This window comes from Somniosus microcephalus, chromosome 1 (assembly GCF_052327205.1).
Source record: "Somniosus microcephalus isolate GS21.2 chromosome 1, FLI_Smic_1.0, whole genome shotgun sequence".
NCBI lineage: Eukaryota > Metazoa > Chordata > Chondrichthyes > Squaliformes > Somniosidae > Somniosus > Somniosus microcephalus.
Genome location: NC_140987.1, coordinates 456,508,353 through 456,535,469, shown reverse-complemented (window position 1 = coordinate 456,535,469; position 27,117 = coordinate 456,508,353). Strand labels below are relative to the sequence as shown.

Sequence of the window (27,117 nt, the reverse complement as noted above, 5' to 3'; positions counted from 1 at the left end):
GCCGTGTAACCGGGGTTCCTGGATCTGTGGCCGTGTAACCGGGGTTCCTGGATCTGTGGCCGTGTAACCGGGGTTCCTGGATCTGTGGCCGTGTAACCAGGGTTCCTGGATCTGTGGCCGTGTAACCAGGACTCCTGGATCTGTGGCCATGTAACCGGGGTTCCTGGATCTGTGGCCGTGGAACTGGGGTTCCTGGATCGGTGGCTGTGTAACCGGGGTTCCTGGATCTGTGGCCGTGTAACCGGGGTTCCTGCACCTGTGGCCGTGTAACCGGCATTCCTGGATCTGTGGCTGTGTAACTGGGGTTCCTGGATCTGTGGCCGTGTAACTGAGGTTCCCGGATCTGTGGCCATGTAACCGGGGTTCCTGGATCTGTGGCCGTGTAACCGGGGTTCCTGGATCTGTGGCCGTATAACCGGGGTTCCTGGATCTGTGGCCGTGTAACCGGGGTTCCTGGATCTGTGGCCGTGTAACCAGGACTCCTGGATCTGTGGCCGTGTAACCAGGACTCCTGGATCTGTGGCCGTGTAACCGGGGTTCCTGGATCTGTGGCCGTGTAACTGGGGTTCCTGGATCTGTGGCCGTGTAACCGGGGTTCCTGAATCTGTGGCCGTGTAACCGGGGTTCCTGGATCTGTGGCCGTGTAACCGGGGTTCCTGGATCTGTGGCCGTGTAACTGGGGTTCCTGGATCTGTGGCCGTGTAACCGGGGTTCCTGGATCTGTGGCCGTGTAACCGGGGTTCCTGGGTCTGTGGCTGTGTAACCAGGGTTCCTGGATCTGTGGCCGTGTAACCGGGATTCCTGGACCTGTGGCTGTGTAACCGGGGTTCCTGCACCTGTGGCCGTGTAAGCGGTGTTCCTGCACCTGTGGCTGTGTAACCGGGGTTCCTGGATCTGTGGCCGTGTAACTGGGGTTCCTGGATCTGTGGCCGTGTAACCGGGGCTCCTGCACCTGTGGCCGTGTAACCGGGGCTCCTGCACCTGTGGCCGTGTACAGGGCTCTCGTACCTTGGTAAGTCTACCTCTCTGTAATCCGGACTTTTTGATCAACTAGCACCACGCCGGTCCCGTCGGTGCCGGATAAAAAAGAGTTTCCTGTATTTTGCTATTGTCCAGCATTTTCTCTTTGCTTTGTGTGCAAGGATTTTTTTCATTCATGCAGAAACTACAATCTGGATTGTTGTGATCTGGAATGCACTGCCTGAAAGGGTGGTGGAATTGGATAAATACTTCAAAAGGAAAACATTGCAGGGCTCTGGGGAAAGAGCAGAGGGGGGGAGTGGGACTAATTGGAGAGCTCGACCAAAGAGCTGGCACAGGCACGATGGGCCGAATGGCCTCCTTCTGTGCTGTAAGATTCTATGATTCTACAACTTCAGCTTTAATACTTCAAACCAAATCAAACAGAGATGGTTTTAAGAAACTGAAACATCTTAGATATAACTTCTTAGACCCTTCACAGTTTCGGACGATCACACAAGTGAAATGGATGTGATAATATTAAGATTACAATCAATGAAAACATTTACTACAACAACAACTTACATTTATAACACCGCTAACGTAGTGAAACATCCCAAGGCGCTTCACAGGAGCGATTATCAAACAAAACTTGACACCGAGCCACATAAGGAGATATTAGAACAGGTAACAAAAAGCTTGGTCAAAGAGGTAGGTTTTAGAGGAGGTGTAGGTCGAAGCATAAAATTACAAAGGGATATCGATAGATTAAGTGAATGGGAAAAACTGTGGCAAATGGGTTTCAATGTAAGCAAATGTGAGGTCATCCACTTTGGACCAAAAAAGGGTAGAACAGGGCACTTTCTAAATGGTGAAAGGCTAAAAACAGTGGAGGTCCAAAGAGACTTGGGGGTCCAGGTAGATCATTAAAATGTCATGAACAGGTACGGAAAATAATCAAAAAGGCTAATGGAATGCTGGCCTTTATATCTCGAGGACTAGAGTACAAGGGGGTAGAAGTTATGCTGCAGCTGTACAAAGCCCTGGTTAGACCACACCTGGAGCACTGGGAGCAGTTCTGGGCACCACACCTTAGGAAGGATATATTGGCCTTGGAGGGAGTGCAGCGTAGGTTTAACAGAATGATACCCGGACTTCAAGGTTAAGTTACGAGGAGAGATTACACAAACTAGGGTTGTATTCCCTAGAATTTAGAAGGTTAAGGGGTGATCTGATCGAAGTTTTCAGGATATTAAGGGGAACTGATAAGGTAGATAGAGAGAAACTATTTCTGCTGGTTGGGGAGTCTAGGACTAGGGGGCAGAGTCTAAAAATTAGAGCCAGACCTTTCAGGAGTGAAATTAGAAAACACTTCTACACACAAAGGGTGGTAGAAGTTTGGAACTCTCTTCCACAAACAGCAATTGATGCTCGATCAATTGTTAATTTTAAATCGGAGATTGATAGCTTTTTGTTAACCAAAGGTATTAAGGGATATGGGCCAAAGGTGGGTATATGGAGTTAGGTCGCAGATCAGCCATGATCTGACTGAATGGCGGAACAGGCTCGAGGGGCTGAATGGCCTCCTCCTGTTCCTATGTTCCTATGTCCTATGTTAAGGAGCGACTTAAAGGAGAGAGTGGTGCAGAGGCAGAGAGATTCAGGGAGTGTTTTCCAGAGCTTAGGGCCCAGGCAGCTGAAGGCACGGCCACCAATGGTGAAGCGGTGAAAATCAGTGATGCGCAAGAGGCCAGAATTGGAGGAGCGCAGATATTTTGGAGGATTGTAGGGGCTGGAGGAAATTACAGAGATAGGGAGGGGCGGAGCAGGGCGGAGTCCTCCACAACTCTAATAGGCCAAAAAAATATTTTTTCCAAACTCTTCAGCTGGAGCTGCTGTACCTCACGGGGGAACTAATCTTGCTCAGATCCAGTGAATGTTTGAGGCCTGTAAAAGCCCTCAAAAGGGACTTGCACCAGGCCTCAACTGTCCTGAGTTCCACTGAGCCCTTTCAAGGGAGTAATATACATATGAAAAATGACAGACGGGTAAAGACCCTCTGGTCCATCCAGCCCATCCCACACAATTGTGATACTTTGTGTATAACAACATATACACTCCCCACCCCACCCGAAACCATGGGATCTCCTGGGAGAGGCAAAAAAAGACAGATTAAAAACCCGGCCAATTTGAGGACGAAAATCTGGGAAATTCCTCTCCGACAAATTTTGACGATCGAATCTAGTCCAGGAGCTCACTCTGGCCCAGAATTTCCTGCAGTCCCTCCCTTCTGTAAGAGGTGATCTCCACCCCAGCCAGAAACAGGTCCAGCTCTCGCTTGAAGGGATTCAGCGAATCAGCGTCCACCGCACGAGAGGGCAGCCTGTTCCTGAGGTCCACTACTCTCTGGGAAAAGAACCACCTCCTGACATCTAACATAGACCTGGCCTTGTACAACTTTAAATTGTGACCTCGATCCACCCCAAACTATTTAATTGAAACTAACCGACAACTGGAACACAATCTATTCATAGAAACATAGAAGATAGGAGCAGGAGTAGGCCATTCGGCCCCTCGAGCCTGTTCCGCCATTCAATGAGATCATGGCTGATCATCCAAATTCAGTACCCTGTCCCTGCTTTCTCCCCATATCCCTTGATCCCTTTAGCCTTAAGAAATATATACAACTCCTTCTTGAATATATTTAATGAACTGACCTCCACCGTCCTCTGTGGTAGAGAATTCCACAGGTTCACCACTCTCTGAGTGAAGAAATTCCTCCTCATCTCTGTCCTAAATGGCTTACCCCTTATCCTTAGACTGTGACCCCTGGTTCTGGACTCCCTGGCCATCGGGAATATCCTTCCTGCATCGAGTCTGTCCAGGCCTGACAGAATTTTATAGGTTCCCTTCATAATCTTATAAACCTCAATCAGATCACCTCTAAGTCTACGCTTCTCTAAAGTGTAGAATCCCAGCTCATCGAGCCTATCTTGGTAACTAAGATGCTTTAGACCGGGAATTAGTCTCGTGGCTCCTCCTCACCTCCCTTTCCAAAGCCTCAATATCATGCAAAAGAAAAGACAGACTTGCATTTATATAGCACCTTTCAAGACCACCGGACGTCCCAAAGCGCTTTACAGCCATTGAAGTGTAGTCACTGTTGTAATATAGGAGACGCAGCAGCCAATGTGCACACAGCAAGATCCCACAGACAGCAATGTGATAATGACCAGATCATCTGTTTTCAGTGATGTTGGTTGAGGGATGAATATTGGTCAGGACACCAGGGTTAACTCCCCTGCTCTTCTTCGAAATAGTGCCGTGGGATATTTTATATTGAGAGCAGAAAGGGCCTCGGTTTAATGTCTCATCCAAAAGACAGCACCTCCAACAGTGCAGCACTCTTTTAATGTTTAATGCCTTTGTTACTACAGGGTTATAGCCTATGAAACCCAGGCAGAGAGGACCTGCGGGAAGGAGGGAGGAGGACAGTAGCAGTATGTTTGTTTGTGTGTGTGCTAGGCCGATGTAGCAGAGCCTGGTCTCCAATCGTCTTGGATCCCCTTGCCATTGGACCAAGACCTTGCTCTGTCAAGCCCGTGTGGTAGCTGGTGTGCAACGGCCACTCCACGTTAAAAGAATTCACGCACAGGCATCTTCCACCCTTTACAATGAAGTTCGGGACCTGGAACGTCAGGACCTTCATGGACAACCCCAACAGTGACAGAAACATAGAAGATAGGAGCAGGAGTAGGCCATTCGGCCCCTCGAGCCTGCTCCGCCATTCAATGCGATCATGGCTGATCATCCAAATTCAGTACCCTGTCCCTGCTTTCTCCCCATCTCCCTCGATCCCTTTAGCCTTAAGAAATATATCTAACTCCTTCTTGAATATATTTAATGAATTGGCCTCAACTGCCTTCTGTGGTCGAGAATTCCACAGAGACTGTAGGTCCCGCATTGGACTCATCAGTCACCCGAGAACTCATTTTCAGTGTGGAAGCAAGTCATCCTCAGTTCCGAGGGACTGCCTAAGAAGAAGGGAAGACTCCCTCGGTACTGCACTGGACTGTCGGCCTGGATTTTTATGCTCTAGTTTGAACCCACAACCTTCTGACTCAGAGGCAGGACTGTTACCCACTGAGCCATGGCTGACCCAGATGTGAGGAGAGCAAAACTGGACACAGTGTTCCAAGTGAGGCCTGACCAAGGTCTTGTACAAGGACTAAATATTATGCTTTGTCTTATAATCAATTGTCCTTTGAATACACCTCAACACCCTAGTTGCTCGCGCTATCACTTCACAGCATTGCTCATGATCTTTAAGGATGTATGCACTAGAATGCCCAAATCTCTTTCCATCTCCACCTTCTTTAATGCCTTTCCCTGAAGGGTGTATGAATGTTGAGCATTCGCCCTGCCCACATGCATAACACTGCACTTATCCAAGTTATACATCATTTTCCAGTCATGAGCCCAATCTCCCAACACATGGTATGGCAGCTGTAGCTACTATGACCGGAAAGCCCTGCAGCGGGTAGTCAAAACTGCCCAACGCATTACCGGCACCCGGCTACCGACCATAGAGCACATATACCAGAAACGCTGTCTACGGAGGTCACGGTCCATCATCAAGGACCCTACCCACCCCAGCCACAGTCTGTTCGCCCTCCTACCATCTGGGAGACGCTACAGATGCATTTGCACCCGTACGACCAGATTTAGGAACAGCTTCTTTCCCAGGGCTGTCACCCTACTGAACTCCACAAATAAACTCTAAAGCCTGCACATCTGCCAATGCACTTTATTATGGTCATATTTATGTTAATATACTACAAGCCAAATGTATGTTGAATGTTTAAATGTCTTAATCCAAATGTACACTCTCGGGAGCCACAAGCCTACATTTCGTTGTACTGCACTTGTGCACTAACAATGACAATAAAAGTTGATTTGATTTGATTTGACATTAAGATCTGCCTGAAGCAGATGAGCATTGTCTATAGTCCGAATACTTGCACAGATCTTAGTATCATCTGCAAATTTGTAGATCGTGCCCCGAACACCTACAACCAGATCATTAATAAAAACAGTAAAGAGCAACGGTCCCAACACCAATCCCTGTGGGACAACCACTGGTCTCCAAACAGATCCAAATCCATCTATAACTATTTTTTTGCCTACATCCTGCCAGCCAGTTCTCAGTCCAGCTCAACATATTACCACGAATACCAGAGGCTTCGATCTGATAGAGAAGCCTCTTGTGCGGTACCTTATCAAAAGCTTTTTGGAAGTCTAAGTAGACAATGTCTACTGGGCTTCCCTCATCCACCAACTTTGTAACTTCTTCAAAAAATACAATTAGATTTGTAAGGCATGACCTTTTTATGAAGCCATGTTGGGTGTTCCTAATATGCCCCTCTCTGTCCAAATATTCATATATGGTTTCCCTAATGATTCCCTCAAGCACCTTACCCACCATTGATGTCAAAGTTTCCCAGGGATTTCTCCCAAACTTGCCCCCTGGATATCGGCAAGGCCCGCAGAGGACTTTCCCCCCACCCCACTAGAATTTAAAGATCCCGTCCCACTGGGCCAGAATACCGGGGGAGCTGGGATCTGACCCCAAATCCACCCCACACACAGACCGTAAATGGGACTTATGCTCTCTCCAGCCCCAGAGATTTGGGATCATGGTATCTCACCCAAAATGGGCTAAATATTCTCAAGTTAGTTCTGATAACAATTAACATTTAAATGACAAAGAAAAAGAGAGACAAGATAATTAGGAGAGGGAGAATAGAGAGTGGAAGGAGAGTTTGGAGGGAGGCAAAGATAAAGGAAAGAGAGAGTGACAATCTAATCTAATCAGTAAGTTCTGACGAAGGGTCATCGAGCTGAAGCGTTAACTCTGTTTCTCTCTCCACAGATGCTACCTGACCTGCTGAGTGTTTCCAGCATTTTCTGTTTCTATTTCAGATTTCCAGCATCCGCGGTATTTTGCTTTTGTAACAATCTAATCAAACTGCCTTAAGTATTGCGGAGTGACTGAGAATGCCTTATTTGTGTCTCTCTGTGAATAGCCCCTGCTGGCTGTGGTGCATTTGGTTGGAGATGATGATGATTTCAGTCGAAGTACCAGAAATGAGAAGGGCCAATGCATATTTATGGATGAGTTTACACTACCAGAGAGGGCAATTGTTACCAAGAATAGCCTCGCAGACTCTGTCTAAAGGCACGCACACAATTTGTTTTATTGATAAAAATAACACAAAATGCTGGAAAAACTCAGCAGGCCAGGCAACATCCGTGGAGAGAAAATAGAGTCAACGTTTCGGGTCAAGACTGTTTTATTGATTATTGGAGAATGGGACCTGCCGACAACCTGCGAATGGAAGGGAAATAAACATGGTCCAGGTGAACACTCGTGCGCTGTTACTGGTCCAGAGTTTAATGATGTGTGTAAATTCACAAGGGATTCACACTTCTTTCGGACAGAAACCTGCATTGCAAATTGTGGCGTGCGTCTTGTTACTGGGGGCTGAAAATTCCCTCTGAAGGGGCAACTGTCCACAACAATGGACGGATCTTGTTGAGTCAGATTGGGGTCTGTTGTTGCAGTAAATGGAACGCACTCAACACATCAGCTTAAACATGACCGCGAGCAACGCACACCTTCTGAGGAAAGATCATCGAGCCGAAACGTTAACTCTGTTTCTCTCTCCACAGATGCTGCCTGACCTGCTGAGTGTTTCTGTTTTTATTGCACCTTTTATGGTTTCAGTGGTGCCATCACCAATTTATAAAAAGCAAGTGCGGCCTTTAAAAGGGGCACAACTCCTTACACACACCCCACACCATTTCCTCTGGCCACTCTTTCACCAGACCCATTACCCACCCCCCCGAGGTTTAGTGATCTGCCATCGCACAGCAGCCACGTCGCTCTTTACAGATGAAGTTTGTTCCAAGCCCCGCAACAGTTCATTCCGCTTGGCCGCCGTGCCTTGCTGGCGGGTTGGGCAAAAACCTCCACAAATTCTCATCAATCAGCTCCGTTTCAACTCAGCCCAGCTGTGCATCGTGCGGGATGTCACCAGCTGCCTGGAAACGGATCAAGCGTTGGACAATTAGGTCATTGGGAGGCAATCAGCCCAGCTTTAACTCCACACTCCTCTCTTCTGCAATCACACATTTGGTAAACGCAGAGCCAAACATTAAATGTCACAGACAAGCTGCTGCCGACACAGGCTTACACCCCCTGCTAACTGAAACTCCAGGGAAGTTGGATGTGAAGTTTGCAGACTGTTTCTCGTCAATCCCCGGGGGCGGGGGGGACAGAGCTCCTAGCTGCATTTATACTGCAGATGCCGGTTAGACGATTAGCTGCAGTGTGGGTCTCAGCCAGGACTGTATTGTACTGTCACCTTGCTTCCATTGCCTGGCTACTGACTGTCCGGCACTCCAATGTTCCTGCTGCTCAGGACAGTCAGTGCAGGTGGTGATAACCAGGAGAGCTTACCTCCCAGGTGGTAACATTCAGAGAGAGAGAGAGCTGGCGGGGAGAACTCCAGCTGTTTAGTCAATAGAAGGTGCCCCGAGGGAACGTCTCCAGCACTTTTAAACCAGGTGCATGGATTTCTAAACCCAGTGTCGAGCCGGACTGCCGTGGGACTCACTCCACCTCTTTCTCTCTCCCTCTGAGTCAGATTAAAACCCGAGTCCAGATTCACAGCGTGAGTTTAACACCGGCGTGAAGCAGATTTAATTCGCAACACGAATCCTTCACTTGAGAGTAACAACCATAGCGCTGCTTGTTCATTCTAACACTGCCCCGCGGCCGAGCAGAGTTCGATAGCGAAGTCTCTTTTTTTCCAAGAAGCTAGTTTCAAAAGGAAAAATAAACCGTTGTTTGAGAAAGGCAAAACTTGAAGGGAAAGTATTTTAGCTGAAATTGTGGACTTTCTTTAAGCATTAGCTTCCCAGGTGCAGTTTCAGCCGCCGGCTGTCCATCACTTCCTGCGGCAAGTGACTTGAAACACCTGACTGGGAGATCCTGGATCCAACACCTTGGCTCTGAGCTCCGGATTAATCCCAGGCTCGCTCTCTCTCTAAATAAGACCCTGTCACCATAGCAATGGTTAGCACCAGCATCGTGAACAAGACACCGAGCTAAATAAAGGAGAATCCAGCCGGGGCAATCCCAGAGGGGGTCGCACCTCTCTCCCTCTCTGTGTGTGATGGGAATGGGAATATAGAGAGCCCCTCCTCTCTTCCGGGGACCCACCCAACTCCGCGTCCTACCCCATGGGCACAGTCTGATCCCAGCGCGATGTATTGCTCTTTCGATGCAACTCTCGCTTACCTTTGCCGGCATCCTTTTCTTCCTTTGGTTTGGTCACTTTTCCGCTCATAGATCCCAGTTTGGATGTGTGATTCCTAAACGAGTTTTTGGGAAGAGAGATTGAAGATAAAAAAAGAACCACCCAGGGCTGGTGAGTCGAGTGTGTAAATCAATCCTCACAGACACCGAGCCCTCGCCTTGTTCCGCTCCTGTTGTTGTTGTGTGTATCTCTCGCTCTCTCTCTCTCTCTCTGCTTGGGGTTTATTGTGTTGCCGGGCAGACCTGTCGGACAGCAGAGCAATAACCGTGATGTGAATCACACAATCCTCTCCATCATCTCTGGTCCCCCCCCCCCCCCCCCCCCGCTCCACCAACCCAACCCCCCAAAAAGCCAGTGACGTTCACTCACCTCGTCACACTCTGTGATGTTCCTCATTCCTCCCAGGGTGGAGTAAGAATGACATAGTCCATACCCCAGGACCCCAGCACAATCCCGAACCTCACCGCACAAAGCCCCACTCCCCCGATTCCATTTAACATGCACATAGCAAGAATGAGACCTTGTTCGGAAAGCATCGCAAAGAAAATTGCCTTCGATTAACAAGACAGGGTTTCTCTCTCTCTCTCTCTCTCTCACTTGCTGCATTTTATATTCAACACGCCATTTTCAAGAGATTATTTTTCCTTCTATGATTCCTTACCTTATTTCCGCTCTTTGTTTGGTGATGATGGTGTGAGGGGGACTCGGGTCCTCAGAGCCCAGTCTGCTGACTCCAGATGAGCATTCCACACACGCTCTGTCCCGGCTCAGTGCTGGAGGGACCCCGCAATGTGCACATTACAGGTCCGATCAGATGGCCGGGAGGTGGGGAGAGAGGGAGAGCCTGGGGTGGAGGGGGAGGGAGAGAGAGAGAGAGCCTGGGGTGGAGGGGGGCTGCACTGAGACACAGATAGGGATAATGCAGGGGAGAGGCAGGGTAGGGTGAGACTGCACAGAAGGAGCAGGGCGAAGGCTGGAGGATAATCTATAGGGAGACCGGGCACCTTAGGGAGAGTCTCTCTCCGGCAGAGAGAGGGACCGTTCGGCTGATTCTGGGACCAAACGGCCTGCAATTAGCTGGAGGCGACAACCTGTGTGTGTCTGTGTGAGAGAGTGTGTGTGTGAGAGTGTGTGTCTGAGTGTGTGTGTCTGTGTGAGAGTGTGTGTCTGTGTGAGTGTGCATGTGAGTGTGTGAGCGTGTGTCAGTGTGTGTCTGTGTGAGTGTGTGTCAGTGTGAGAGTGTATGTCAATGTGTGTGTCTCTGAGAGTGTGTGTCTCTGTGTGAGTTTGTGTATGTTTCAGTGTGTGAGTGTGTGGTTGTGTGAGAGTGTATGTCAATGTGTGTGTCTCTGAGAGTGTGTGTCTCTGTGTGAGTTTGTGTATGTTTCAGTGTGTGAGTGTGTGGTTGTGTGAGAGTGTGTGTCAATGTGTGTGTCTGTGTGAGAGTGTGTGTCTGTGTGTGTGAGTGTGTGTGTGTTTGTGTATGTTTCTGTGTGTGAATGTGTGTGAGTGGATGAGTGTGTGGTTGTGTGAGAGTGTGTGTGTAAGTGTGAGTATGTGTCTGTGTTTCTGTGTGAGTCTGTGTGTGTGGTTGTCTCTGTTGTGTTTGTGTGTGGCAGTGGTTGTGTCTGTGAATGAGTGTCTGTGTTTCTGTGTCTGTGTGTGTGGTTGTGTCTGATTGCGTGGCAGTGGTTGTGTCTGTGTGTGGTTGTGTGAGTCTGTGTGTGTTCCTGTCTGTATGGCTGTTTAAGATAATCGGTGATTTAATATCAACAGATGACACCGCTTGGTTTTGTATCCTTTTGTTGGAATATTTATCATTCTGGGAACATCCTGTAAAGCTGGGAGCTCTACGATGCTTTAAACAGAGGGTAGCTGTTCTCTGTAGCTCGTTTATTATTTGTTTAAAGTGTTTTAATTCTAATTAATGTATTAATCGCTTGTTAATCCCTGTCGGCAATAGTCAGCCATATTAACAGGTTGCAGTGGAATCGGTGAGTTCAGACGGTGGGCTTACCTTCATCGAAAGGTGTTTGTAAACCCGTTTTTCTTTAGTGCAGCAGCAAGGTCTTTCTGCATTTAGCCCAACGACACAGTTAAATAAATCCTGACATGTAAAGTATTTACATACAGAAAGGGAAAGTTTGCAAAATGGTGTTCGGTCTTCTCCACCCCACCCCCCCGGGATCAGCGACAGCGTCATCCTTTCATGTGTGGACACACACTTCTATATAAACACACACACACTTCTATATAAACACACACACATATAGATATATATAAATAAACACACACTTGTATATAAACACACACACTTATATATTAACACACTTATATATAAACACATACTTGTATATAAACACACACACTTATATACACAATATACATATATACATATATACATAAATACACACATATATACATACAAATATATGCACACACATACATACACACACTTATAAACACACGCTTGTATATAAACACACACACGTATAAGGCACCAAACTGGTCTCCTGTCTCATGCCCTTCCAAATGACGACTGCTGTTTCTCCGGGTATGTCCCTGGTCTCACAGGTGACAGACAGTGCTGGGAAACTTGCCCATTCTTCTGTCTTGTTAGGTGTTGGGGGAACACGTGTAGATTTTGTCAAAAATGCAGTTAGAAACATAGAAACATAGAAGATAGGAGCAGGAGTAGGCCATTCGGCCCCTCGAGCCTGCTCCGCTATTCAATGAGATCATGGCTGATCATCCAAATTCAGTACCCGGTCCCCGCCTTCTCCCCATATCCCTTGATCCCTTTAGCCTCAAGAAATATATCCAACTCTTTCTTGAATATATTTAATGAACTGGCCTTCACTGCCCTCTGTGGCAGAGAATTCCACAGGTTCACCACTCTCTGGGTGAAGAAATTCCTCCTCATTTCAGTCCTAAATGGCTTACCCCTTATCCTTAGACTATGACCCCTGGTTCTGGACTCCCCGGCCATCAGAAACATCCTTCCTGCATCTAGTCTGTCCAGGCCTGACAGAATTTTATAGGTTTCGATGAGATCCCCTCTCAATCTTCTAAACTCCAGCGAGTACAAGCCCAATCGACACAATCTCTCCTCATACGTCATTCCTGCCATCCCAGGTATCAGCCTGGTGAATCTTCGCTGCACTCCTTCCATGGCACGGTGGGACGGTGTTTAATCCAGCTTAGGCACATTCAGGACATGGTCTATGTCCTGGTGCAAATAGGATATAGAATCCTAGAATAGTACAGCACAGGAGGAGGCCATTCGGCCCATTGAGTCTGCGCCGGCTCTTTCGAAGAGCAATCCAATTAGTCTCACTTCCCCTTCTTGGGGTATAAGTGACACTGGCAAGGCAGTATTTATTGGCCAGCCTATTATCTCTGAGGGCATCGTGTCAACCACATAGTATGAGACTGGAGCAGACAGGGTGGGGGCGGCAGATTCCCTTCCCTGAAGGACATTAATGAACAAGTTAGGGTTTTACAACAATCTGGTATCTTTTATGGTTATCTTAACAGCCCACAAGTCATCAGATTTATTACATTTAATTTCACAGCGTGCCATGGCGGGATTTGAGCTCTCAAACCTCTAGATTGCTAGTCTATAACCACTAGGCTACTGAGCCTTCTAAACTGTTGTAAAATACAGGAGTGAAACAGAGGTGATTTATTCTGTTAATCAAACCAGAAAGTGTATCAGAGCCTTGAAACATTCCAGAAGGGTTTTTTTTAAATAATGCATGCAGTTTAATATCATTTGGGCCATGGAGCTTTCTCGTTATATTTTAATGTCAGCATTGGGAGCGTTCTTTCAATCGCTCGGCATTATATAGTTACGGATTTTTTGCCATGTGTGTCTTGTAACAGAAGGGGAAGGTGCAACATTTTGAGTTCTGATGGGGTTAGCTGACAGGGAAAGCGTGTTTTGCTAAGACAACATATATTTTTTGCATGTTATTATAAATATATATATATATGTATGTCTGTGTGTGTGAGTGAATGAGCTTCACGGTTTTAATGTTCTTCAATCTATTCGTCACATTTTCTGATGGGATAATATGCCATCTGGCCAGAATGTCTCTGACCACTTTGCCCATCTTCTTATGCTCACAGACGACCATCCAGTGCCCACGGGTTCACTGGGTGCCCTCTGCAACCGATTGGCAAAGGGGGCGCCTATGTCATTGAGTTAGACTGACTACCCTCATGTGAAAGACCCAATATCGATTTGAGGAGTTTAGCTTGGATATACCATCCGGATTTGACGTTGTGTGTGTGGTGCAGAATAGTACACCTTCTAGTTAGCCCCTTGGGCAGGAGGCTCCTGGACACATTGGGAAGATGCTGTGCTGTGAAGTGTTTACCCCTTTTTCTCAGTTTGAATCAGCGGGCAGTTGCAGCGGGTATTTAACCTGTGCCCCCAGTCGGTGACTAATGGGAAGAGGCAGAGGGAGAAGGAAGTGGAAGAAAGAACGATTTCTTTGCCATCAAGCGTTGCATGCAAAACAAATCTTTAGCTGACATCTCAGATAAACTAGCCGCTGCCTTTTTTTTGCACCCACCGTCGCCTGATGTGGAATGTGTGGGTTTGAGTGTAAGAGCGCCAAGCCCCCGTTAATCCACCCCTTTGCCCCTCTGATTTCGTGGAACGCTCAGAATGGACAAGAATGGAATCCAGCTGTTTAGTTATGTAACCCGATAGTAGCAAAGCGGTTAAAGTAAGTGTGTAAGGTTTAAATCAGGGGCTGGTGATATAAAGGCAACACTTTAACTATCGTAATACTAATGAAAGAGGTTCAATTCCAATCAAGGGCCAAGGTTGCTTTAAGTCAAACAAGGAAAGAGAAAAATAAATCTGAACGAGACAGGCCAGCTATTTCCAATTACATTGAATCACCTACTGCACCATCCCTGAGCAATAATTAACCTTGTTCATGTTCTTGTTCACAAAAAGTCAGAGTCGAGCCGGTGACAATTAGAAATGACCATTTCTTCCCCTCCAATCGTGGCGATATGTCTCGATGTTAATGGTGTGAAACTATTCGGAATTGTTTCAAACTGTTTTTTAAAGCAATTTGGGAGAAATAAACCCGAAAGAAGGGATTGATTGGCATTGAACGTTGTTTTATAATCGACAACTGGCCGAATCTTTGCTCCAGTTCTTTCTCTCTCCGGTGCCCCGGGACTGTGGGCTGTTATCAACGCCAGGGTGATGCAGGGGGCACTGCGCCTGGCTCAGCCAACGCCTGTCCTATATTGAAGTGAGTTTTCATTTTCTCCCTACTTGGCCTTTTTATTTTTACGAGCAGTTCCTCCTTCCACCCGTCCCGGCAGCGGAATTCTCTGCAAAGTAGGACACAGAACTTTGCCAGTGCGCACTGGAGCTTTCAGATGGAGGGAGAGGGTCCTGTTAAGCTCCAAGTGTTGGATTTCCTGCACGCTCAGCCCAAAGCCAGGACAAGTCTCGGACAACAGTCTGACATTTCCAACTACAGCACATCCCCAAACTAAACATAGAAAACACTAGACCACAACAAGTACAGAAAACGCAACTTTGCTTCTAAAACCAGTCTTTGATTTGATTTGCTTTGATTTGATTTAATGCTTTGATTTGATTTAATCTCAATTCGGCCGATTTTATCAAAACTCGATGCAGTATATATATATTTTTAAATAGCTTTTCTAAAAGAGATCAGACCGCCCGCACCTACCTTGCAGCGTCGAATGATAATTTTATTAAAAAGTTTTCAATTGGCAATTCGAAATCCAAACCAAAGGTAAAAGCAATCGCACCTCTTGGAAAAGGGATTTAATGTTCCCTGTCCCTGCACCGAACTCCAGGTGTTCCCGGGGATGTACCTTTTTGTAAACTTGTCTCTACATGTCCTGGATCCCCGGCTGCAGTGGGTGGCTCGCAGACCACCGACCAACCGGCGGGTCACGGGAGCCGAGTGCCTGCTATTTTTAAAGACACTGGATCCGTTTGCGAGAGAGAGGGAGGGAGGGAGAAAAGTGTCTTGACTTACTCTGGCCCCGAGTCTTGAGGCTGAGAGGCCGGGGGCAGCTGTCAAGATCACTTGTGCAAGACAGTGTCTGGGGGAATGATTTGCAAAAAGCAGCAACCCACCTCACTCCTGCCGGTTGCTTTTTTAATTTTAAAAACAAAATCGAAACTGAAAACAATTAATTGTGGGTTTTTAAAAAAAATGGTTTGTGTTTTCCCACCTCGGCTGTTTAAACAGGAGCCATCCACAGGGCTGCTCTGGCTTAAGGTTCTTCGGAGTTCTGAAGCCCATCTTTATATTCCAGGCATTTCTAAACAGCCCTGTTTTAATTTAAACTATTTACCCAATTATACTTCAAATTTCTATTTTTTTGCATCGAAATATATGGATGGGTTTTTTTGCAAGGGGGGGGGGGGTTCCGCTGAGACGGAAGTTTCCGGTTGCCGAGGGAGTGAAGCTGTTGGTCAGACTCATGGGAAATCCATGACGTTGTTCACAATCTGAGGGTAACCCATGAAACACAGGGCAGGTATTCTGTTGCTGCTGAAGTTGAACTGTGTTTAAATTCGCCCCTCCCAGACCACAAAATCTATAAACATCCTGAGGCCAATTCATTAAATATATTCAAGAAGGAGTTGGATATATTTCTTAAGGCTAAAGGGATCAAGGGATATGGGAGAAAGCAGGGACAGGGTACTGAATTTGGATGATCAGCCATGATCTCATTGAATGGCGGAGCAGGCTCGAGGGGCCGAATGGCCTACTCCTGCTCCTATCTTCTATGTTTCTATGTTACAGGTTAGTCGCTGAAGGGAGTTTGCAGAGTGGCAGGTGCTTGCTCATTTCTGACTCAAAAAATATCATCCTGCCAACACCCCCTCGCCAACATTAATCAATCTGCACTTTGTCTCCACACAGAATTATTGTCCTTTTTCAATCTCATAACATTTTGACCCGTGTGACATCTGACGTGTTGACAGAATTCTCTGGGTTTGATACCTTGTTACCAAATCCCTCCACGGCCTCGTCCCCTCCCTGTCTCTGTAACCTCCTCCAGCCCTACAACCCTCGGAGATCTCTGCGCTCCTCCAGTTCTGGCCTCTTGCCCATCCCTGATTTTAATCGCTCCACCATTTGTGGCCCTGCCTTCAGCTGCCTGGGCCCTCAGCTCTGGAATTCCCCCCCTAAACCTCTCCACCTCTTTCCTCCTTTAAGATGCTCCTTAAAACCTACCTCTTTGACCAAGCTTTTGGTCACCTGGTCTAATTTCTCCTTATGTGGCTCGGTGTCAAATTTTCTCTGATAACACTCCTGTGAAGCACCTTGGGACATTTTATTGCATTAAAGGTGCTGTGTAAGTACACATTGTTTGTTTAAAGTTAGCTAATCCTAAAAAGACCAACAACGGAGTACGACAATTGGACTCAGTGCCCATCCATCTTGGGAGTGAGAAAAGTCAACTAAGGATCCTGATCCTGTTCACATTCCAGGACAACTGGGTAAGGACAGCATTAGGGTTTGGTTCTGATACTCCCATGTTTGAATAGCCTACCAACTTTCATTATTAAGCTCAGGTACGAAGAATGGAGTTGGGGCAGTGCTCTGGAAGGCTAGGAACATAGGAACAGAAGGTTATTCTGCCCCTCGAGTCTGGTCCTATGTTCCAAAGTGCTACGAGACCCGGGTGTCCTTGTGCACCAGTCGCTGAAGGTAAGCATGCAGGTGCAACAGGCGGTTAAGAAGGCAAATGGTATGTTGGCCTTCATAGCGAGAGGATTCGAGTACAGGAGCAAGGATGTCTTGCTGCTGTTGTACAGGGCCTTGGTGAGACCACACCTTGATTATTGTGTGCAGTTTTGGTTGCCTTATCTGAGGAAGGATGTTCTTGCCATGGAGGGAGTGCAGCGAAGGTTCACCAGGCTGTTACCTGGGATGGCAGGAATGACGTACGAAGAGAGATTGGGTTGATTGGGCTTATATTCGCTAGAGTTTAGAAGAATGAGAGGGGATCTCATTGAAACTTATAAAATTCTAACAGGACTAGATAGACTAGATGCAGGAAGGATGTTCCCGATGGTCGGGGAGTCCAGAACCAGGGGTCACAGTCTAAGGATAAGGGGTAAGCCATTTAGGACAGAGATGAGGAGGAATTTCTTCATCCAGAGAGTGGCGAACCTGTGGAATTCTCTACCACACAAGGCAGTTGAGGCCAATTCATTAAATATATTCAAGAAGGAGTTAGATATATGTCTTAAGGCTAAAGGGATCAAGGGATATGGGGAGAAAGCAGGGACAGGGTACTGAGTTTGGATGATCAGCCATGATCTCATTGAATGGCGGAGCAGGCTCGAGGGGCCGAATGGCCTACTCCTGCTCCTATCTTTTATGTTTCTATGTTCCGCCTTTTATGACCTCGGAACCTCCCAAAGTGCCAAGCTTCACTTTTGAAGTACTGTCACCATTGTAATGTAGGAAACACGGCAGTAAATTGGTGCACAGCAAGCTCCCACCAACAGCAATGTGATAATGACCAGAAAATGTGTCTTAGTGATGTTGGTTGAGGGATAAATATTGGCCCAGGACACTGGGAATAACTCCCCTGTTCTTCGAAATAGTGCCAAGGATCTTTGAGGGTAGACGGAGCCTTGGTTTAACACCTTACTCGAAGGATGGCATCTCTGACAGTGCAGCACTCACTCAGTACTTTACTGGAATTTGATCTCAAGTCTCTGGAGTGGGAATTGAGCCCATAACTTCTGACTCAAAGGCGAGAGCGATACGCACTGAGCCCCAGCTGTCAACAGCCCTGAGACGGTAACCCCGGACAAAGGTCCATCCTCGGGAGAAGGGGGGAGGTTGTGGAAAATTAGAGGAAAGAATAGTTCAGATAAACTCTTGTCAATTGCAAGATTAAATAATCGTAAATTTTCACGTGAAAAATTACCTTCTGTGCTCCAAATCCTTAAAATCAGTCGTGCCCGAGGATTGGCAATAATTGGCAAAGGTTTGAGCAGTCACACAGCCTCATCATTTAAAGATCCGTCCAAAAAAAGGGGGAAAAAGTCCCCTGTCCTATTTGTAAATTGGAGAGTCATGTTAAACCCATCCCTGAATGCACCCTGCTCTATTCTTAGTGTCATCAACAGACATATGTATTTACATAGAATGTACAGCACAGAAACAGCCCATTCGGTCCATCTGGTCCATGCCGGTGTTTATGCTCCACACGAGCCTCCTCCCACCCCTCCTCACCTAACCCTATCAGAGTATCCATCTGTTCCTTTCTCCCTCATGTGCTTGTCTAGCCTCCCCTTAAATCCATCGATACTATTCACCTCAACCACTCCCTGTGGTAGCGAGTTCCACATTCTCACCCCTCTCTGGGTAAAGAAGTTTCTCCTGATTTCCCTATTGGATTTATTAGTGACGATCTTATATTTGTGGTCCCTAGCTTTGGATTCCCCCACAAGTGGAAGCATCTTCTCTACGTCGACCCTATCAAACTCCTTCATAATCTTAAAGACCTCGATCAGGTCACCCCTCAGTCTACTCTTTTCTATAAAAATGAACCCCAGCCTGTTCAGTCTTTCCTGATAGTTCACAGAAATCCCACAGTGGAGATAGAGGCCATTTCAGCCCATCGAGCCTGCACCGACACATATCCCACCCGATCCCCGTAACCCCTACACCAACACATATCCCACCCTATCCCCACGTATTTAATTCCCCTAACACTAAGGGTCAATTTATCATAGCCAATCAACCTAAACCACACATCTTTGGACTGTGGGAGGAAACCGGAGCACCCGGAGGAAACCCACGCAAACACAGGGAGAATGTGCAAACTCCACACAGACAGTCACCCGAGGCCAGATTTGAACCCGGGTCCCTGGTACTGTGAGGCAACAGTGCTAACCACTATGCCACCGTGCTTGCCATAGTTATAACCTCTCAGTTCTGGTACCATCCTTGTAAATTCTTTTTTGCAACTTCTCCAGTGTCTCTATATCTTTAAGGTCAGATACGTTACCATAGCTCTATCTTAAGATGTACCTTTTTAAAACATCTCGAGTCAGTACATCTCCTCCAAGGGCATCTCCACCTGCTCCCACACAATCACCCCCAACAAGGTTCTACCCGTGGCCCCTTCCTGCTCCATTTCTATATTATGCATTTTGGCAACATTATCCATAAACGTGGGTGTTATCAATCTTATGATCCATGAAGAAAGACTCATGAAATAACACTGGACGGCCAGCTGGTGGCACCGTCCAAGGAGTATAAATACTCGGGCATGGGCCCAGCTTGCCCAGGACATTGTGTAAACAGGAACTAGTGAAATATAACTAGTGGAGTACAACTAGACCTCCATATTTTGAAACAAGGAATGCAGATACCTATCTTTTACCTCGTGCATGGGCTGCTGCTATCACTTTTAATGACTCCTTCGATAGGTCACGGGCAGAAGCCCTCACTGATGATGACTCTAATGTAGCAGATGACAACCCTACCCTAGAAGCCTTCACTGATGACGACCCTGCCCTAGCGGCATCTTGGCAATCTGGAAAGAAGTGTTTCTTCTGTGGAGGTGCATTCCATCATTGCAGCAAGAAAGGTCACTTTTCTAAGGTATGCCAGTCAAGAGCCTCTGTTAGTAAGAAAGGCCCCTTTTCTAAGGTATACCGGTCGAGAGCTCCTGTTAGTTTTGCAGCTGCTATCTATGAAACTGCTCCTCCCCCAAGAACCACTACTAAGGTTACAGCTGTCAAGGGTAAAATTGCCCCTCCTCCCATCACAGCTGTTTTTCCCCAAAGTCTGTCCCATGCAGCCAAAAAGGTTTCGGTAAATGGACACATTCTGAGCGCACTAATCGACTCATGCAGCTCTGACAGCTTCATTAGTGAGCGGGCTGTCAGTAAGTTAAAACTGTGTATTTACCCCTCGGACAGGGAAATTGCAATGGCTCTGATGACACTGACCACCAATTCTTCCGGCTTTTGTCTTGTCGGCCTTATTCTCAATGGCCGCACTTATTTCTCCACCCGGCTCGGGGTGCTCAAAAACCTATGCAGTGATGTGCTCCTGGGACAGGATTTCCAGAAACAACACAAAAGACTCACTTTCGAGTTTGGAGGGTCAAAGCCAGAGCTTACTATTTCCAAAGTACCATTTTGTGCACTTTCGGCGGCTTCGCTCGACGAGCCCTCCTTGTTTGCCAATCTTTCCCTCCGATGTAAGCCCATAGCCACTAAATCATGACATTTCAGCCAAGATGATCGATCCTTTATCGAGGCGGAAATTTCTCGCCTTCTAGCTGACGGTTTATCTTCCTGGCGGGCTCAAGTCGTCGTTGTTAAAAACCCTCTGAAGCAACACAAGAAACATCTTTGCATCGATTACTCGCAAACTATTAACCAATATACCGACTTGGATGCCTACCCACTACCACGCATCGATGACATGATCAATAACCTTGCTAACTACAAGGTATTTTCAACTTTTGATTTAAAGAGCGCGTATCATCAAGTACCGTTAAAGGACTCTGACAAAAATTATACGGCCTTTGAGGCCAATGGTCGGCTTTATCAGATTTGTCGCCTTCAATTTGGGGCCACTAATGGGGTGGCCGTCTTTCAATGGGCAATGGATAGCCTAGTCAAACAGGAGAACTTAACGGACACTTTTCCATATCTGGATAATATCACCATTGCTGGTCGTGACCAGAAGGAGCATGATGCCAACCTCCAGAAATTTTTTGACGTTCTCCATCGTCGCAACTTAACCTTAAATGAGTCCAAATCTGTGAAATCAGTACCATCAGTCAACATCCTTGGCTGCTGGGTGGGCAATGGTGTCATCAAACCGGATCCGGAGCAACTTCGTCCACTTCAGGAGCTCCCTCCCCCTACGAATCTCGGCTCTCTTCGTCGGGCACTCAGCATGTTCGCCTATTATGCGAAGTGGATACCCCACTTCTCCGACAAGATCCAGCCCCTGCTTCACGCGAAGTCATTTCCATTGGAGACAATGGCTATTTCAGCTTTCAACCTCCTCAGGCGACAACTGGAAAAAGCCACGCTTCGCTCCATTGATGAAAATCTCCCTTTCATGGTCGAGTGCGATGCATCAGAGGTGGCGATCTCGGCTACCTTGAATCAAGGTGGTCCACCCGTTGCATTTCTGTCCAGAACTTTGCAGGGTAGCGAGCTCCATTATCCTCCTGTCGAGAAGGAGGCTACGGCCATCATCGAAGCGGTACGTCAATGGAGTCATTTTCTCGCTTGTCGCCATTTCACACTTATAACCGATCAGCGCTCCGTGGCCTTTATGCTGGATAACCGGAAACGTACTAAGATCAAGAATAACAAAATACAACTCTGGAGGATGGAATTGGCCGCCTTTGGATACACCATACATTATCGACCCGGCAAAGAGAATGTGGCCCCGGATACCCTCACGCGGGCATTCTGCTCTTCTATGTCAACTTCGACTCTTGCGGATCTTCACACTGACTTATGCCATCCTGGCGTTACCCGTATGTTGCATTTTGTGCGATCTAAAAATCTCCCATTTTCTATGGAAGATGTGAAAAGAACTTGCTCCTCCTGCAGAATTTGTGCAGAATTAAAACCGCAATTCTTCCGTCCATCAGATGGCTCGCTCATACACGCTATGCAGCCTATGCAGTGACTCAGCATTGACTTTAAAGGGCCATTGCCTTCCTCAACGCAAAACAACTACTTACTTACTATGGTGGACGAATATTCACGCTTTCCCTTTGCTTTCCCCTGTCCCAATATGCTTACTTCCACAGTGATCAAATGCCTCGATCAAGTCTTTTTCCTTTGCAGTACGGCCAATTTCATCCACTCTGATCGGGGCCCCGCCTTCATGTCAAGTGAACTCAAAAGTTATCTTTACAAACGGGGAATCACCACAAGTAAAACGACACCATATCATCCCATCGGTAACGGACAGGTTGAGAGATACAACGCTATCATTTGGAACGCTGTTCGTCTTGCACTGAGGTCACGCAACCTACCAGACCAGCAGTAGGAAACTGTGCTCCCTGACGTGTTGCGTTCCATCAAGTCTCTTCTTTCCACGTTGTAGGGGGTGGCGCGTGAGCCCAGTCAGTTATGCCTCTGACTGCCCGTGAGCAGTTCGAATCACTCCCACGCCCCTGAGATTCTCGACACCGGACTTAGATACAGGTAGCGATACAAAAAAGACTCGAGTAGACAGGTGGTTTGGATGTAAGCATAACTCAAGATTTTATTAAACAGGAAAAGTTAATACAGTCTTATGAGAAGTTACCAGTATATAAAAGTACAGGCAAACACAAATAACTATGCTTATACTGGGAATGGGGAACACATGGCACATCGAGGGAAAATAACTATCTTAACAATCCCCTTATCCTTATCCAACCCCCTATACCTAACTAGATTAAGCTATGAGGGGCCAGAATTTATGCTCACCAATCAAAAGGGTTTGTTGGACTCAAAACAGCGGTGGGGTTCGGGGTTCGCTCTTGGTGCTCTCTGGAGCCTGCCGTCGTCACGTGGTCTCCGGGCGCTGCAAGGGCATTGTCCAGGTTTGAGTACCCCAAAGTTAAAGTCTCTGTTTGGGTACTTTACTTTGCAGGGATGATTCCTCTTCTTCGGCCGACAGTTTGAGTTTGCATAAAGATAGTCGCAGGTTGGCTGAGACTGAAGGCCCGATGATTCGAAGCCTACCCTCAGTTCATCTCCTCAGCTGGTCTTCCTCAGCTGGTCTTCCTCAGCTGGTCTTCCTCAGCTGGTCTTCCTCAGTTGGTCTTCCTCAGGTGGCCTTCCCTCTGGTGGTCTCCCCTCCTCCCCTCTTCGTGTCCCGCCTCGCCTGACCTGAATTGTCCGTGTCCGCCCGATGCAGTGCCGGGGCGATTTCCAGATGGAGTGGCAAAAGGCATGGGCAAAGGCCAGGGGGTAAGCGTGGGATGGGGAAAGAGCGACAGCCATGAGGGCGAGGGGCAGAAGAGCCGAGCAGAGCAGAGAGAGAAGAAAAGAGAGAGATTGCTACCCGGGGCCTTCAATTATACTCTTTTCGAAAACCCTTATCTGCGCGCCAAATCAGGTTAGTTCTTTGTCTTAATCTTAGTGGGCTATTTTAAATAATGGTAGCAATCTATACTAACTGTTTTTTAGATGGCCGGTAATCGCATCTACCGGCCCGATAGTTGACTTGTTTTGTCATGAATGTTCCTGATGGGCCTGTCCAGCCTCGATGGCTTTTCTTAATCTGTTTCCGATTATATATGTAAACTGCTTGATGGCCTTAACTATAGGCCTAACTGAATTTAGATTTGTCTCCAATTCGGCCTAATACATAATTCAAAGTCCCATCTGGTTTCAAAATACAAAGTCTCTCTTCACAGAAACTGCAGCATTGGTTTCGATCCACAAGCTGTCTGCGTTGCAGAGTCCAGTTTTAAAATCTCACAGGCTTTCTGCCACGAGGCACGGATGCCATCTTGGGTACCCCTTTTGATTTAAAATGTCCACGCAGGGTCCCGTTTATTAATAACAACCTTCGGGGAAATGTAGAAATTTTGCAAATCTTACAACGTCCACCAACGTCACGCCTCACGAGCGATTCTTCAGGTTCCAGCGTCGTTCCACACATGGGACGACCCTACCATCATGGTTGGCAGCTCCCGGCCCCGTGCTGCTCCGAAGATTCATCCGATCTGCCAAAAATGACCCCCTCGTCGACGAGGTGGAGTTAGCGGATGTTAATCCCACTTATGCACACGTGTGGTACCCTGATGGCCGGGAGTCCACCGTTTCGCTCAGAGATCTGGCTCCCTGTCCAACCGGTCCCACGGACCCAAATGATAGAGGGTCTCACGGTAATGATGCCAACATTCTGCGCACCTTTGAAGATGACGCCCTACCTGGGACATCAAGAGATCTGCCGGCTACTCCACCGGATCAACTCAGGGAGCCGAGCGCTCCCCATGGGATGGCCACCCGAAGCCAGGATGCCAGTCAATCCCCGGCTACCAAACAAAATGAAGCCAGCTCTGCGCCTGTGGGGACCCGCACCCGGAGTCACGATCTCCCCAGTCTCCCTCAGGTCGATCAAGGCAACACGGGCCCTGTCAACCTACCAGTACAGATCAAGCGACCCAGGGGCCCAGAACCAGAACCAGGGGTCACAGTCTAAGGATAAGGGGTAAGCCATTTAGGACAGAAATGAGGAGGAATTTCTTCACCCAGAGAGTGGTGAACCTGTGGAATTCTCTACCACAGAAGGCAGTAGAGGCCAATTCATTAAATATATTCAAGAAGGAGTTGGATATATTTCTTAAGGCTAAAGGGATCAAGGGATATGGGGAGAAGGCAGGGACAGGGTACTGAATTTGGATGATCAGCCATGATCGCATTGAATGGCGGAGCCGGCTCAAGGGGCCGAATGACCTACTCCTGCTCCTATCTTCTATGTTTCTATGGGAGACGTGCCTTCCAGCCACAAGCGAAGAGCTAAAAGACTGTGGCTATTCGTGGTCCTGCTAATCCGTTAAAAGGAAGTCATCAGACTTCTAAATCTTTAGGGAGGAAGAATGTTATGAATCTTATGATCCATGAAGAAAGACTCATGAAATAACACTGGACGGCCAGCTGGTGGCGCCATCCAAGGAGTATAAATACTCGGCCGTGGGCCCAGCTTGCCCAGGACATTGTGTAAACAGGAACTAGTGAAAGATAACTAGACCTCCATGTTCTGAAACAAGTTGATTAAAGCCTTGCTTTATACTCGAACTAAGTGCATAGTGAGTTTTATTACGTCAGTGGGGTTACCTTCTGTATATACACTGATGACACTCAACTTTACCTCTCTGTCGCCGCCCCGATTCTATAACTGTTTGTTTAGTTGCCAGTCTGACATCAAGCCTTGAATGCAGCAGAACTTCTTTCATCTCAACATTGTACAAAACTGAAGCCAAATTGCTTGGCTCCTGCTAAAAAACCTTATGCCTCAGGTACATAGAATCATAGAATGAATTGTAGAATAGTTACAGCACAGAAAGAGGCCATTCGGCCCGTCGAGCCCGTGCCAGCTCTCTATAAGAGCACTTCAGCTAGTCCCACTCCCCCGCCCTTTCCCCATAGCCCTGCAATTTTTTTTCCTTCAGATACTTATCCAATTCCCTTTTGAAAGCCACGATTGAATCTGCCTCCACCACCATTTCAAGCAGTGCATTCCAGATCCGAACCACTCGCTGCATAAAAAAGATTTTCCTCATGTCACCTTTGGTTCTTCTGCCAATCACCTTAATTCTGCGTCTTCTGGTTCTCGACCCTTCCGCCAATGGGAACAGTTTCTCTCTATCTACTCTGTCTAGACCCATCATGATTTTGAACACTTCTATCAAATCTTCTCTCAACCTTCTCTGCTCTGAGGAGAACAACCCCAGCTTCTCCAGTCTATCCATGTAACTGAAGCCCCTCATTCCTGGAACCATTCTCATACCCAGTTATTTACTCGCACTAAATCTGAATGTATACAAACTCAGTTTCCTGTTTAATCCTGAGCTGAGCTTCAAATCCAGTATGTCACCAAGACCCGCTGACTTCCAGCTCTGAACCATTTCCTACTTATGTTCCTGCTTCATCTCCACTGCTGCTGAAATCGTCATCCACTCCTTCATCACCTCACGGCTTGACTTTTCCAATCCCCCTCCTCGTCAGCTTTCCCAGCTCCACTCTACATGAACTACAACTTATCCCGAGCGCTGTGGCCCATGTTGCATCCTGCTGAAGATCTCCCACCTCCTTGCCAAACTTCACTGGTCCCTGTCCATCAATGGATTGACTCCAAAATCCCAATCTTTCAATTGCTCCGTAAGCTCATCCCCTCCTACACTGCAATTTTCTCCAATCCTATATTGCAGCGACAATCCTCCACTCTTCCAATGCTGGTCTATTGTGCGCCCTCTCTCCTCTGCTCCATTAGTGGCAGGGACATGAGCTACCATACCTGTACACTCTAGAATTCTCTTCCTAGAAGAGGGGGGTAGAAGTTATGCTGCAGCTGTACAAAGCCCTGGTTAGACCACACCTGGAGCACTGGGAGCAGTTCTGGGCACCACACCTTAGGAAGGATATATTGGCCTTGGAGGGAGTGCAGCGTAGGTTCACCAGAATGATACCCGGACTCCAAGGGTTAAATTACGAGGAGAGATTACACAAACTGGGGTTGTATTCCCTAGAATTTAGAAGGTTAAGGGGTGATTTGATTGAAGTTTTCAAGATATTAAGGGGAACAGATAGGGTAGATAGAGAGAAACTATTTCCGCTGGTTGGGGATTCTCGGACTAGGGGGCAGAGTCTAAAAATTAGAGCCAGACCTTTCAAGAGTGAAATTAGGAAACACTTCTACACACAAAGGGTGGTAGAAGTTTGGAACGCTCTTCCATAAATGGCAATTAATGCTGGATCAATTGTTAATTTTAAGTCTGAGATTGATAGTTTTTTGTTAACCAAAGGTATTAAGGAATATGGGCCAAAGGCGGGTATATGGAGTTAGGTCGCAGATCAGCCATGATCTCATTGAATGGTGGAACAGGCTTGAGGGGCTGAATGGCCTCCTCCTGTTCCTATGTTCCTATATTCATGTGAAAGGCACTATATAAATGCAACTCTCTCTCTCTCTCTCTCTCTCTCTGAGTAAGTTAGAGGATACGCCGTTTTATAGGGACAAAGCCT

General features: G+C 47.2%; 1 protein-coding gene across 4 annotated transcripts in view; it reads right to left on the bottom strand.

Annotated features, from left to right (window-relative positions):
* Positions 1-15,319, bottom strand: part of fgf13a (fibroblast growth factor 13a) — an 863,578-nt gene extending 848,259 nt beyond the window's left edge. The window contains exons 1-2 of one of the 4 annotated variants that reach the window (XM_086002251.1): positions 15,222-15,319; positions 9,326-9,586 (exon numbers count right to left, since the gene is read on the bottom strand). In XM_086002251.1, the coding sequence (XP_085858377.1) occupies positions 9,326-9,374 (49 nt within the window). In that variant the 5' untranslated portion in view covers positions 9,375-9,586; positions 15,222-15,319. Of the gene's footprint in view, positions 1-9,325; positions 9,587-15,073 lie in introns of all 4 variants that reach the window. The other 3 variants (XM_086002259.1, XM_086002240.1, XM_086002245.1) reach the window with 3 other exon arrangements.
* Between the last annotated feature and the right edge of the window lie 11,798 nt (positions 15,320-27,117).